A 15,000-nucleotide genomic window follows, 5' to 3' on the forward strand; every position below is an offset into this window, starting at 1 on the left:
ACACACACAAGCACACACACTGCACATATACAGTTGTGCTCGAAAGTTTACACACCCCTTGAAGATTCTCCTCAGATGGGAATAACCTTAACAAACATGAATATCCTGAGTAAGATATTTCACATGAGATATTGTTCACACACAGTTCACCAAACGAAAACATCTCAATATTATTAAAAGAGTGCGGTTTTGAATCTGCCACTATGCTGACACACAGCCGTCTGTAGCTCCGCCCTCTTCTGAATAGAGCCCAATCTCATTTGCATTTAAAGCGACAGTCACCAAAACACCACAGTTAGGATCAAAGCCTGAAAGGGTCCGTTTCAGAGAGCTGGAGGACATTATCTGTGTGTTATTCTCAGCTCAAACTGAAACACACACACTCTGGAGACACCAGAGACGCACTTTACATCGTGTATGAAAAGATATAATAGGACCCCTTTAAGATGAACATTCATTCATTCATTCATTTTCTTTTCAGCTTAGTCCCTTTATTAATCAGGGGTCGCCACAGCGGAATGAACCGCCAACTTATCTGGCATATGTTTTATGCAGCGGATGTCCTTCCAGCTGCAACCCAACACTGGGAAACACCCATACACACTCATTCACACTCATACACTACGGCCAGTTTAGTTAATCAGTTCCCCTACAGTGCATGTGTTTGGACTGTGGGGGAAACCGGAGCACCCGGAGGAAACCCACACCAACACGGGGAGAACATGCAAACTCCACACTGAAACACCAACTGACCCTGCTGAGGCTCGAACCAGCGACCTTCTTGCTGTGAGGCGACAGTGCTACCCACTGCGCCACCGTTAAGATGAACATCACCGTTGTGTTTACATCTTGCGGTGCAGTTTCCTGAATGCGTTTCTTGTGTCGGCAGGTGAAGATCTGGTTCCAGAACCGCAGGATGAAGTGGAGAAACTCCAGAGAGAAGGAGATCAGCAACGCACACACACGCATGGAGAAACTGATGGACTGGAGTCAATCTGAACCTGCAGACGACACACACACGCCAGCGCAGAGCAAACACACTCACACACACATACACAGATGATCCAGAAGAGATTGTTCATTCTCAACATGCAATATCTCTCAAAAGGTTGAATGGAAACACATTATAATAATAATAAGGTGCTATTTCTATAAGAGCAGGTCATTTATAGTGTATAAACGTGTCCTAATGTTGTGTTGAGGCTCCTACAAACAGGTGGAAATTCATTTAATGGAAGAAAACATTGTCATTTCAGTAGTGTGTGTGTTTATTATATCAGAATCAGTCATTTTCCTTCAGCTTAGTCCCTTATTCATCGGGGTCCCCACAGCGGAATGAACCGCCAACTATTCCAGCATATGTTTTACACATCGGATGCCCTTCCAGCTGCAAACCAGTACTGGGAAACACTCATACACACTCATTCACACTCACACTCATACACTACGGCCAATTTAATTAATCAGTTCCCCTATAGCGCATGTGTTTGGACTGTGGGGGAAACAGGAGCACCTGGAAACCCACGCCAACATGGGAAGAACATGCAAACTCCACACAGAAATGCCAACTGACTCAGCCGGGACTTAAATTAGCGACCTTCTTGCTGTGAGACCACAGTGCTAACCACTCAGCCATCGGGTCGCCTATTAGAATCATTTCGCACTGAATTTGATTCGTTTGAATCAATTCAGAAATCAATGTCTGTAAGCCACTCCCCCTTCCATAAGCCAACTCTGCTCTGATTGGTCAGATGGTCAAGTCTGAAATGCACATTTCAGAGAGTATATGAGGCGGAGATTATGCAAATGAGCTACTTTGATCGTGTTGACGCAAGCAGTCAAAAGATTCAAACATATAATGACTCAAGACGATTCAGAGTCGACTCTATTGAGAGCCAATATCTGTATTCATCAGGCACTTTTTTAATGTTAACACTGAAGGATTGTTATTTACAGTGAGAAGATTATTAAATACTGCACAAGTATATCTCATTACATGTTAACCAATATGAACAAATGGATGAAATGATTATAAAGTGTTACCAAAATGTAAATAGTAAATGTGCATTTTTCCCGAGAAGTATTTTTTGTTTTATTATGAGCTCTTTATGTGTCAAATTTCATAAAAATTTAATGCAAAAATATGCCTTAAATCTGCAAAATGTGAATAATGAACTAAATTAGCTGACCTGATGATTGGAATTATACTTGTATTAACATGCATTTTATTTTTAAGCATTCATTACGTGTACATTGTAAATTTTGCGATATGTTTAGATGAGGATGTTTGCTTTTTAAATAAAAACACATTTTAATACAATTTTTGTATCCAAATCTATAATATTTCTACATTTTTTTTGCACATGACATAAAAAATAAGATATTATAATAAAATAAGATATAAAATTTTATATTATTAAATGTTAAGTCATAATTATAGCATTAAATATCAAAATCCCGACATTAAGTTATAATTTGAAACAAAAATGTCCAAATTAAGATATATTAAGTCACAAAAATAGCATAAAAATACATAAAACAGTCAAAAATATTCTATAGCAATAAAAATTAAACAAAAATGACAAAAGTCATCATGATAAGATAATAAATCATAACTCACAGATTAGTGAAACTCAAGCGCGTTTCAGTTTTCTGCCACTAGAGGTCAGTCTTTAGCAATAAATTATATAAACTCAGCAAAATACCATAGTCTTACAAGTTTTTTACATCGTTTTGAGCACATAAAATAATACTTATCCTTTAAATTATATGACAAATTCATCAAAATTTTATTTATTTACCTTTTAATTTATTCATGTTCATTTTATTTGTTGTTTTATTAATTTAATTATTTTTTCTGACATTTCTAGATTTTCAGAAAGATTATTAAAGATCATTACACTGCTTTAAGAAAATGGCATGCTAACTTATTAATGTACAGTAATATGTTGACAATTTTATGAGGATTATGCAGTTTTAAACTCATTTTCTTGTGTTTTGTTGACTCAGATGCTGAACACAAGGCTCTGTGTGGTCAGAATGTGTGAAAACAATCTGAGAAACTCGTTGCTGCACCTCACACAACACATATCTGGTGCTGAGCTGTTGTTTCTTCACTTTCAATAACACAAATATGGGAAAACTGGGGCATTTTTTCCTCCGTTCTAACTGTGTGCGTCTGTTGTTATTGCTCAAGGGTCTCGAGAGGCGGCTGTTGTCTGGAAAAGGCTTCAGATTGTGTTTGAATGAGTTCTTTTTTTCTGGTGGCACTTTAGAAAATGACGTGCTGTGAAGACGACAGTATTATTGTGTTTCATGAGCTTCAGTCCCATCAGCCACAACATCAATAACTGATGGACACACACACACACACACACACACATACACTTCACTGCTGCACTGTCCACACATGCGTACGCACACACATACATGCACAAACACTGCTACCTGCTACACTGTTATTACTCTGAAACAACATGGGCCCTTAGAAACGTCCTAACTACACCCCCCCCCCCCCCAGCGGCGCCCCTAGCACACACTGTACATAAATAACTATTACTACTCCATTAATTAATCACACCTTGGAAATCATACTAAATATATTCGCAGCATCTAGCAACCACCAAGCAATAACATGGAAACTGAATAATAACCCTTTTGGAACTTTTGAAATTACATAGCAACACCCTAGAAATGTCAAAATTCTTTTGAAACCACCTAGCAACACCCTTGCAACCATCCAGCCAGGGCCATGCATGGGGGTGGGGGGTGGGTGGTTTGGGGGGCATATCAACATTTCAGAACAAATTTGGACCACTGACAACTGTTTTAAAAACACATGGAACCACTTACAGCAAGAACACCCTAGAGTCACACAGAATTAACTAATCAAAACATGTTTGTAACCACATAGCAACACCCTAGCAACATGTCTTAATCAATTTGAATCTACCTAGCAACACCCTTTAAGCCACAAAGCAACCAGCCAAAAATATTTGCAACAATGTAGCAATACCACTGGCACAACTCAAAACCTTTACAGGAGCAACAACCTAGAGCCATTCAAAACATATTTGGAACCACATAGCAACACCCTGGCAACTACCAATCAATAGCTCAAAACACAACTGAAACCTACACCCTTGAACCACTCTAAATATTTTTGCTACCACATAGTAACATCATAGCAACCAGTTAAAACACATTGGAACTACATGGGAACATCCTAGAAACCACCAAAACACATTTGGAACCACCTAGCAACACCATAGCAACTTCTCAAAACATATTTGGAACTGCATAGCAACACAATAGAAACCATTCAGCAACCACTTTTAACACATTTGGAACCACATCCACACGGTAACACACTAGCAACCACTCAAAACACATTTGGAACCACCTAGCAACACCCTAGCAACATCTCAAATCAAATGTACAACAATCTGGCAACACCCAAGCAACCACTCAATAATAACACTAGCAACCACTCAAAAGAGATTTGGAACCACGTACCAACACCATAGCAACAATTCAAAACAAATGTACAACAATCTGGCAACACCCTAGCAACCACTCAATAATAACACTAGCAACCACTCAAAAGAGATTTGGAACCACGTACCAACACCATAGCAACAATTCAAAACAAATTTACAACAATCTGGGAACACCCTAGCAACCAACCAGCAACCACTCAGTAAAAACACACTAGCAACCACTGAAGACCCATTTGGAACCACATAGCAACACCATAGCAACGACTCAAAACTAATGTACAACCATATGGGAACACCCTAGCAACCACCCAGCAACCACTCAATAGTAACACATTAACCACTATGTAAAACACATTTGGAACCACCTAGCATCACCGTAGCAACATCTCAAAACAAATGTACAACCATCTGGCAACAACCTAGCAACAACTCAGTAGTAACACACTAGCAACCACTCAAGACCCATTTGAAACCACAAAGCAACACCATAGCAACAACTGAAAACAAATGTACAACCATATGGGAAAACCCCAGAAACCACCCAGCAACCCCTCAATAGTAACACATTAACCACCATGTAAAACACATTTGGAAGCACCTAGCAACACCATAGCAACATCTCAAAACAAATGTACAACCATATGGGAACACCCCAGCAACCACTCAGTAGTAACACACTAGCAACCACTCAAAACACATTTGAAATCACCTAGCAACATCTCAAAGCAAATGTACAACCATCTGTGAACACCCTAGCAACCACCCAGCAACCACTCAAAACACATTTGGAAGCACCTAGCAACACCATAGCAACATCTCAAAACAAATGCACAACCAACTGGCAACACCCTAGAAACCACTCAGTAGTAACACACCAGCAACCACTCTAAACACGCTTGGAAACACCTAGCAGCGCCATAGCAACATCTCAGAACAAATTTGGAACCACTAGCAACCATTCAAGACACACATAGAACCACTTACGGCACCCCAGAACCACTCAAAATTAATTAATAACCACCTAGCAACATCCTAGCAACCACTCAGAGTCTACATTTGAATCTGACCCCGCTGATAACCTCAATCCGTTTCTTGTTTCTCCTCAGAAGTGTTTTTTCCTCTCTCAGACAGACAGGGCAGGAATATTGAGGCCGGACTGTGAGATGTCCTGACGTATTATTGTTGAGCTGATATTGGAGACCCGATGTTCCTCCTTTATTGCGGGATCTGCTGGGATTAGCGCTGAAGGCCTTATGGAGAAACACAGGATCCATAATGGCCGCTAGATCCATAATGGCTTCTTAGATGAGACTGACCGGCCATTCAGAGCCGCCGAATGGGTCAGCAGAGCCAAAACACAGCTTGACCGCTTGATTTACTGGGTCAGTTTCTGAGAGCCCTCGTCTTGTTAAGAATAAGAGTAGTCCAGATCCCTCCAGTGTCAAAATCAGGTCTGAGAGAAACAAGTGGCCTGATTTACTAACCACAATCCTTGTGTAAAAACCACAGTCAGAGGAGAAAACACAAGTGGGAAAAAATTAAATTAAATTAAATTAAATTAATGTAAATTAAATTAAATAAAATTAAATTAAATTAAATTAAATTAAATTAAATTAAATTAAATTAAATTAAATTAAATTAAATTAAATTAAATTAAATTAAATTAAATTAAAATGGAATTTAAAAATGGAATTAAAAATTAAATAACATTAAATTAATTGACTTAAAGCTGGAACAAAATTAAATTGAATTAAAAATTGAATAAAAAAATTAAATTAAATTCATTGATTTAAAGCTGGAATAAATTAAATTGAATTATAAATTGAATTTAAATTAAATCAAATTAATTGATTGATTAAACTAAATTGAGTTAAATTAAATTGAAAAAAAATTTAATTAAAAACTTAATTAAATTCCAGCTTTAAATCAGTGAAATAATCAAAATGTAACTGTTTAATAAAGAAAAAAGTTATTTTAAAACTGTAAAAAATTTCCACAATTTATATATTTTTGCTAAATATATACGGTAGAGTAATCATAATATATTTATTTGTAGAATACTTACAATAAAACACAATTATCAGTTATATTAATGAGGTTATAATTACATATTTGAGCAATATTTGCATTAATTATATTTATATATATGTGTGTGTGTGTGTATTATAATTCTTTTTCATTACTTTATTTATATATTACAATACTAAAATAAACCACTTTAAAATTGAAAATGTATGCATATTTAAAATTAAAAAAATGACAAATGACATATTATGCATATACATTAAAAAATCTAATAGTTTAATTAAATTGTAAATACTGTAGTAAATTAAGTGTCTAGTTTTAAATATTTATGAATTATTAGAGTAGAACATTAACAATAATATCAAATCCATTAAGCAATTTTTTTTATCAATTATTTTCCTTCGGCTTAATCCCTTAATTTATCAGGGGTCACCACAGTGGAATGAACCGTCAACTATTTCAACGTATGTTTTACAAAGCGGATGCCCTTCCAGCCCAAACCCAGTACTGGGAAACACCCTTACACTCTCATTCACACTCACACACATTCACTACAGCGAATTTATTTAATTCCCCTATAGCGCATGTGTTTGGACTGTGGGGGAAACCGGAGCACCCGGAGGAAACCCACGCCAACATGAGGAGAACATGCAAACTCCACACAGAAATGCCCTCTGACCTTCTTGCTTTGAGGCAACAGTACTAACCACTGAGCCACTGTGTCACCATAAATTTACTTATTAAATGTAATTTTAGTATTTGTTTCACTACTGGCACCTCATTTTTCCTGGCACATTTTTTATTATTACAGTTATTTGTATTATTGTTTTGTCGATATAAACTGCAGCACTCCAGTGAATTACTCTGAAACTGCGGTATTGTGAGTAAATCCCAGACTGATAGTGATGGTGAAGATCAGTGTCGGCTTGACCTCTCATTTCAATAAGAAAAACCTCAAAACTGACCACAGGAGAAAGAAATCAATGCAGGATGAAACAGAAGAGCGACGATGACCACAGCTTTACACTCACAGATGCATTTTCATAAAGAGAAAACAACAGCTCAATTATATATAAGCATAACGGCTCACCGGGGACTCTGAACTGGGACTGTACGAGCAAGATTAAACTGGGCTGGTGTGAAAGAGACGTTTCTGGGTCACACACACACACACACACACACAAATGAACTCAAAAGCTGTGTTCAGACGAGCAGCTTCACCTGGCCACTCAAATATATTTAGGTCTAACAAATAAGATTTATGTATTCCGATTGCATGTAAAATTTCCATCCAATTTTTTAAATGAATGAATAAATGAATCAATGAAGGAAGAAAGGAAGGAATTATTGAATGAATGAATGAATCAATAAAAGAACAAATAAATGAATGGTTGACTGAATGAATGAAGGACTGAATGAACGATTAAATGAATAAATGAATGAATGAATGAATGAAGGAGGACAGAATGAATGAATGAATAAATGAATGAATGAATGAATGAATGAATGAAGGAACAAATGAATGAAGGACGGAATGAATGAATGAATGAAGGAAGGAAGGAATTAATGGATAAAGGAACAAATGAATGAATGATGGACTGACTGACTGAATGAAGGACTGAATGGACGAATGAATGAATGAATGAATGAATGAATGAAGGATAGAGGGCAAAATGAATGAATGATGGAGGACAGAATGAATGAATGCATGAATGACGAAAGGAAAGAATGAACAAATAAATAAACAAATGAATGAAAGTCAGAATGAATGAACGAATGAATGAATGAATGAATGAATGAATGAACGAATGAATCAGTAAATAAATAAATGAATGGAGTGAATGAAAAAATGCATGGACTGAATGAATTAATAAAGGTATGAATGAATGAATGAATGAATGAATGAAGAAACTAAAGAAAGAAAGAAAGAATGAATGAATAAAAGAACAAATGAATGAATGAAGGACAGAATGAATGAATGATTGAAGGAATTAATGGATAAAGGAACAAATGAATGAATGATGGACTGACTGACTGACTGACTGAATGAATGATGAAGGACAGAATGAATGAATGAATGAATGAATGAATGAATGAATGAAGAAAGGAAGGAATAACTAAATGCATGAATGAAGAAAGGAAAGAATGAACAAATAAATAAACAAATGAATGGAGGTCAGATTGAATGAATGAATCATTGAATGAATGAATCAGTAAATAAATAAATGAATGGAGTGAATGAATAAATGCATGGACTGAATGAATTAAAAAAGGTATGAATGAATGAATAAATGAAGAAGGCAAAGAAAGAAAGAAAGAAAGAAAGAATAAATAAATAAATAAAAGAACAAATGAATGAATGATGGATTGACTGACTAAATGAATGAATGAATAAATGAATAAATGAAGGATGCAGGACAGAATGAATGAACGAACGAATTAATGAATTGACTGACTGACTGACTGACTGACTGAATGAATGAATGAAGGACAGAATGAATGAATGAATGAATGAAGAAAAGAAGGAAGGAAGGAAGGAAGGAAGGAAGGAAGGAATGAATGAATGATTGAAGGAATTAATGGATAAAGAACAAATGAATGGTCGGTGGACTGACTGAATGAATGAAGGACTGAATGAATGAATGATGGAGGGCAAAATGAATGAATGATGAAGGACAGAATGAATGAATGAAGAAAGGAAGGAATTATTGAATGCATGAATGAAGAAAGGAAAGAATGAACAAATAACTAAACAAATGAATGAAGGTTAGAGTGAATGAATGAATGAATGAATGAAGTGAATGAAGCGAATGAAAAAATGCATAGACTGAATGAATTAATAAAGGTATGAATGAATTAATAAAAGAACAAATGAATGAATGAATGAATGATGGATTGACTGAATGAATGAATGAATGAAGGATAGAGGACAGAATGAATGAATGAACGAATTAATAAATTGACTGAAGGAATGAAGGACAGAATGAATGAATGAATGAATGAATCAGGGAATGATTGAAGGAATTAATGGACAAAGGAACGAATGAATAAATGATGGACTGACTGAATGAATGGATGAAGGACTGAATGAATGAATGAATGAATGGATTGATGGATGGAGGACAAAATGAATGATGGAGAACAGAATTAACAAATGGAGGAACGAATAATTGAATGAATGAAGAAAGGAAAGAATGAATGAATAAATGAACAAAAAATGAAGGTCAGAATGAATGAATGAATGATTCCATCAACAAATGAATAAATGAATGGACTGAATCAATGAATTAAGTAATAAATGAATGAATTAAAGAAATGAATGGACTAAATAAATGAATGTATGAATTAAGGAGTGATTGAATAAATTAATGAATGAAGGACATATGAATGAATGAATCTGAAAACTAATACATGATTGGAGTGAATGAATGAATGCATGAACTGAATTAATGAATGAATTAATGAAGGTATGTATAAATGAATAAAGGAATGAATTAATGATGGACCGACTGAGTAAGTGAATAAATAAATTTACAGATTGAATGGACGAATGAAAAAACTGAAGAAATTATTGAATGAATGAATGAATGAATGAATAAAGGAAACAAATGATTGATTAAATGAACGAATGAATGAACGCTATCACTGAGAAACCTATTTGAATGGTAAAGATAATACATATACTTCTCTTCATCCATCTCTCTTTAGTCCTCCCTCTCCATCTATTCATCTTTCTCTTCTTTTTCTTCTTCTTCTCTCTCTCTCTCTCTCTCTTCATCCATCTCTCTCTCTTCATCCCTCTCTCTCTTTCTGCAGTGTATATGCGCAGATCCACCTGTGCGGCTCCTCCAGAGGGACCGAGGGCTGGATGAGGCTCGCCCGTGTCTGCATCTGCATCTCCGCGGAGCTTCTTTTTCTTCTCCTCATCATGGAATAACCGCGTCTCCATTATGGCTTTTATGCAGCTGTTTGTGGGATTATTGTGCGGGGCAGCAGGTAAACACAGGCACAAACACCAATATTGAACATTACACAAGAATATGAAGATCGGCATCGCGACACTGTTGATAGATTTACGTTGAGAAACGGCTAGCAAATATGCTAACTGTATTTTCTGACGCGACGGAATCCGCTAATGTCTGTTTTAGTCAGGGGAATCTTGTTATAATGTGTTTATTAAGCTACTGCGATCAGTTCACACACAAAAAGAGCTGGACATATGGAGGAATTATGCTGGGAAAAGTCGATGAAAGTCGTGTAAAAAGTCGTTGGTTTATTATATATATACGTGTAAGGTCAAAGAGTGTTTTTTCAATGAACATTTTTTATTGACGTTGGAATGTGTGGCATGTATTTATATATTTGTGATATAAATAATGACAGCCGTCTATTTGTCCCGGGATTTTTTTTAGAAATGTCATATATTAATAGTTTGATTGTTTGTAAGAAACTCTCGTCAGTCATATTTAGATCAATAATAATTTTCTGATATGTTAAGAGAATCAGTTTAATCGCATTTGACCAAAATACTCTTTCATTTTCAGCTGAAATTGATTTTTTTTAGCCACTGTCCTTCAAATCTCTAGATTTTATCATTTTATTCATTGTCAGCAAGACGTTTTTCACATATTTAGCACATTATTATTTAATTAGTTAAAAAATATGTAAAATATCTATTTAAACGGGATATATTTTTACGTTCTATTATAGTTCTATTAAAATATATATAATATATTGATAATGTAATATGTACAGCACAGAATAAGTGTTTAATTTTCACATAGCCTAAATATATGTTATACTACACATTATTTCACCATATTTTGACATTTCCTTTGCACTACAGTAGTTTTTACTTCACATTAATGGTTTCAATGTTGATAAAAACACATTTTAGAGGTAATTTGATGTGGACACTAGCATTTTCACCAGTTTTTGTGTCCAAAATCTTTATTTTAAAGGTTGTAAGTCATGGTTCTGTAAGTGTGTGTGTGTGTGTGTGTGTGAAGTGGTGTGCTCTTCTGTTTCTAACACTGTGTGTGTGTGTTTTAGTGTCTGCATTCGGAGTGGATCCGGCTGTTCGGATCGGAGTGTTTCAGGAGTTCAGTCCTGGAGAAGGATTTTCTGGGGTCACACAGGTCAAAGGTTTCCTAGACGACACCAGAGCCTTCCTGTTTCAAGGTAAAACCAACTGGAGGATTTTTAATATTATGGGGTTTTCCTGAATTTGGTGAAAATGGCTCCATATGAAAGTGTGCTTCTTCTTAGCTTTTTTGATTGTTTGCTATACAAATATCTAAGCATTCTTAAATCAGTTCGAGAAGCAAAATGAGGTAAAATATTGATTATTTTTGTCAGAGAAATTTAATAAATTACGTGGGATTATGCTTTAAACAAGGACAATTATCTTCAGTGGTGTCAGAAAATAACTTGCTTGTGCTTAAAATATATCTGGCGAAAACCATACAAATATATCTGGCGAATACTTGTCCTCGTTTTAGGCTAAGATTCATTTAAATTTCAGATTTATTTCATTAATGTCTTTAATAATTTTGCATCTCAAGTTTATTTACGAATGTTTCAATATTTGTACTGGAAAACAAAGCAAAATATTGAGAAACAAGATCTTTTATCACAATGATATTTTGTCTCTCCTGCTTTGAATTTATGTGTTAAACGAGTCAAAAATAAATGACTAAAATCCTTTATATTTATATCAGACCAGTAGGTGGCGTTTCGACTTTATGCAAAAAAACTAAACAGTAAATTAAGATGATAAAATTATATTGTTTTCCAAAATGTCAACTATGAGTTTGTTAAAAAATTGTATTGGGGCCCCTAAAATGGCTCTAAAATCCATGTTTTATTTATATCAGACTAGTAGGTGGCGTTTCGACTGTCTGAAAACACTACATAGTAAATTAAGATGCTAAAATTATATTTTATTTCATAAAATGATATGTTTTCCAAAACATCAAGTATGAGTTTATTAAAATTTTTTTTGGACCCTCAAATTATTATTATTTTTTTTAATCCAGGGTTTTTTTAACCAGGTTTTTTTAATCGGGTTAAAAGTTTGTACTGGGGCCTCCAAAATGGTTCTAAAATACCTGAATATTTATATTACACTAGTAGGGGGTGTTTTGAGTTGAAAACACTATGACTTGACGTAAAAACACTAAACAGTAAATCCAGTAGCTAAAACGGTTTTGAAAACAATAGTTTTTGGATAAATACTTGTTTTCAGACCCCCAATTTTAAATTTTTTTTTTATACCAAGCCAGTATGTGGCATTTTCACATTTTGAGTAAATACATAAAACAGTAAATTAAAGATGCTAATACTTTATTGCTTTCAATACATCAACTATGAGTTTGTTTTTTACCAGGTCAGTAGGTTAAAAGTTTGTATTAGGTCCCCCTAAAATAGCTCTATAATCCCTGTTTTATTTTTATCAGACTAGTAGGTGGTGTTTCGACTTTGCATGAAAACACTAAACAGTAAATTAAGATGCTAAAATGGTTTAATAAAAGTGTTAAATATTTGTTTTTGGACCCCCAATCAGTTTTTTTAACCAAACCACTAGGTGGCATTTCAACTTTGCGCAAATACAAAAAATAAATGAAGGTGCTAAAGTGCTATTGATTTCTAAAACGTCAACTATGACTTTTAAAAGTTTGTTTTCAGAACTACAAAGTTTTATTTTTTACCAGGTCAGTAGGTTAAAAGTTTGTATTGGGACCCCAAAATGGTTCTATCATACATGTAGGGGGCATTTCAACTTTGCGTGCGCACACTCAACTGTAAATTAAGATGCTAAAGTGGTTAAAAAAAAATTCAGTAAATGTTTGTTTTTAGAGCTCCAATTCATGAAGTTATTTATCAAACCAGACTAGGTGGCATTTCAACATTGTGAAAATACAAAAAAGTAAATTAAGATGCTAAAACGGTATTGCTTTCCAAAATATCAACTATGAGTTTGTTAAAAGTTAGTGTTTATTTTTATTTTTTTACCAGGTCAGTAGGTTAAAAGTTTGTATTGAGGCCCCCTAAATGGCTCTAAATCCCTGTTTTATCTATGTCAGAGCAGTAGGTGGCGTTTCAACTTTGACGCAAAAACACTAATCAGTAATTTAAGCTGCTAAAATGGTTTTAAAAAATGTTTTTTTGTTAAAAGTTTGTCTTTGGACCCCTCAAAATGGTTATTTACCAGGCCAGTAGGTGGCGTTTTGACATTTTAATTTATGTCTAAACAGTAAATTAAGATGCTAAAAATGCATTGCTTTCCAAAACATCAACTATGAGTTTGTTAAAAGTTTGTTTTCCGATCCACAGTGTATTTTTTTACCCGATCAGTATGTTAAAGGTTTGAATTGGGCCACCCTCTAAAATCTCTGTTTTATTTATATTAGAGTAGTAGGTGGGTTTCGACTTTGCATGAATACCCTCAACAGTAAATTAAGACAATAAAATGATTTAAAAAAAATGTTTTTTTGTCAAACATTTGTTTTCAGACCCCAAATTTGTTTATTTTTTTACCAGGCCAGTAGGTGGCGTTTCAACATTTTGAGCGATTGCACTAAACAGAACATTACTAAAACTACTAAAAGATACTAAAACTTTGTTGCTTTCCAAAACGTCAACACTAAGTTTGTTAAAAGTTTGTGTTTATTTATTTTACCAGGTCAGTAGGTTTAAAGTTTGTATTGGGGCTCCCTAAATGGCTCTAAAATCCCTGTTTATTTCTATCAGACCAGTAGGTGGCGTTTTGACGTTGCGTGAAAACAAAAACACTAAACAGTAAGTTAAGATGCTAAAACGGTATTGTTTTTGGCATTGATTTTTTGTTGCAAGTTTGTTTTGGGGCTGTGTCAGTAAAGGAATGACCAGAAATGCCCTATATTCAACGCTAACTAAAGGAACTTCAGATTTCTCTGCTGTATTTATCATGTATATTGAGAGAGTTTGTGTGAAACATGTGAGGCGGCGGCTCTAGACAGCTGCTGGAGCGTCTGTTGGTGTGTATGAATGGACCCGCGCGGGCCCCTGACGATTGAGAGCCTCTCTGGAGACAAAGGGCCGCATAATGAGATCAGTCCTGTGTAAAGCTGATCTCCAGTGGATTGTGCTGTTGACAAATAATGACCTGTTTGCTCAGCGCCTTCTGATGCAACAAGTCGCAAGGTTGGATGAGAGTTTTGTGTGGTTTGCGTTTGGGCTCCGGCTTCTGCTGGTGTGTAATATTATTCTGTTGCTTTACATGCCTTTATATATGCTTTTCTCTCGCTCAAAATGACCTTGCAGCTTGTTTAACCCTCATAATACATGTAAAATCTAGATTATTTTCCACATTCTGGCTCAGTTATTTTTTTTACTAAAACTGACTACAAGTGGGTTGGAAAGAATTTAAAGTTTTAATGTTACTACTACACTTTAACCAATCCGTACTTTAAAGCAATATTGCCTACAATAGTTT

At 34.9% G+C, this 15,000-nt stretch overlaps 2 protein-coding genes across 2 annotated transcripts in view; both read left to right on the plus strand.

Annotated features, from left to right (window-relative positions):
* dbx2 (developing brain homeobox 2) overlaps positions 1-2,083 on the plus strand; it is a 9,409-nt gene extending 7,326 nt beyond the window's left edge. The window contains exon 4 of the mRNA XM_056452094.1: positions 890-2,083. Within this exon, the coding sequence (XP_056308069.1) occupies positions 890-1,063 (174 nt within the window). The 3' untranslated portion in view covers positions 1,064-2,083. The remainder of the gene's footprint in view (positions 1-889) is intronic.
* An 8,273-nt stretch (positions 2,084-10,356) lies between these two features.
* nell2a (neural EGFL like 2a) overlaps positions 10,357-15,000 on the plus strand; it is a 134,126-nt gene continuing 129,482 nt past the window's right edge. Inside the window, 2 exon segments of the mRNA XM_056451817.1 lie at positions 10,357-10,520; positions 11,577-11,705. Of these exon segments, the coding sequence (XP_056307792.1) occupies positions 10,475-10,520; positions 11,577-11,705 (175 nt within the window). The 5' untranslated portion in view covers positions 10,357-10,474.

This window comes from Danio aesculapii, chromosome 25 (genome assembly GCF_903798145.1).
Source record: "Danio aesculapii chromosome 25, fDanAes4.1, whole genome shotgun sequence".
NCBI lineage: Eukaryota > Metazoa > Chordata > Actinopteri > Cypriniformes > Danionidae > Danio > Danio aesculapii.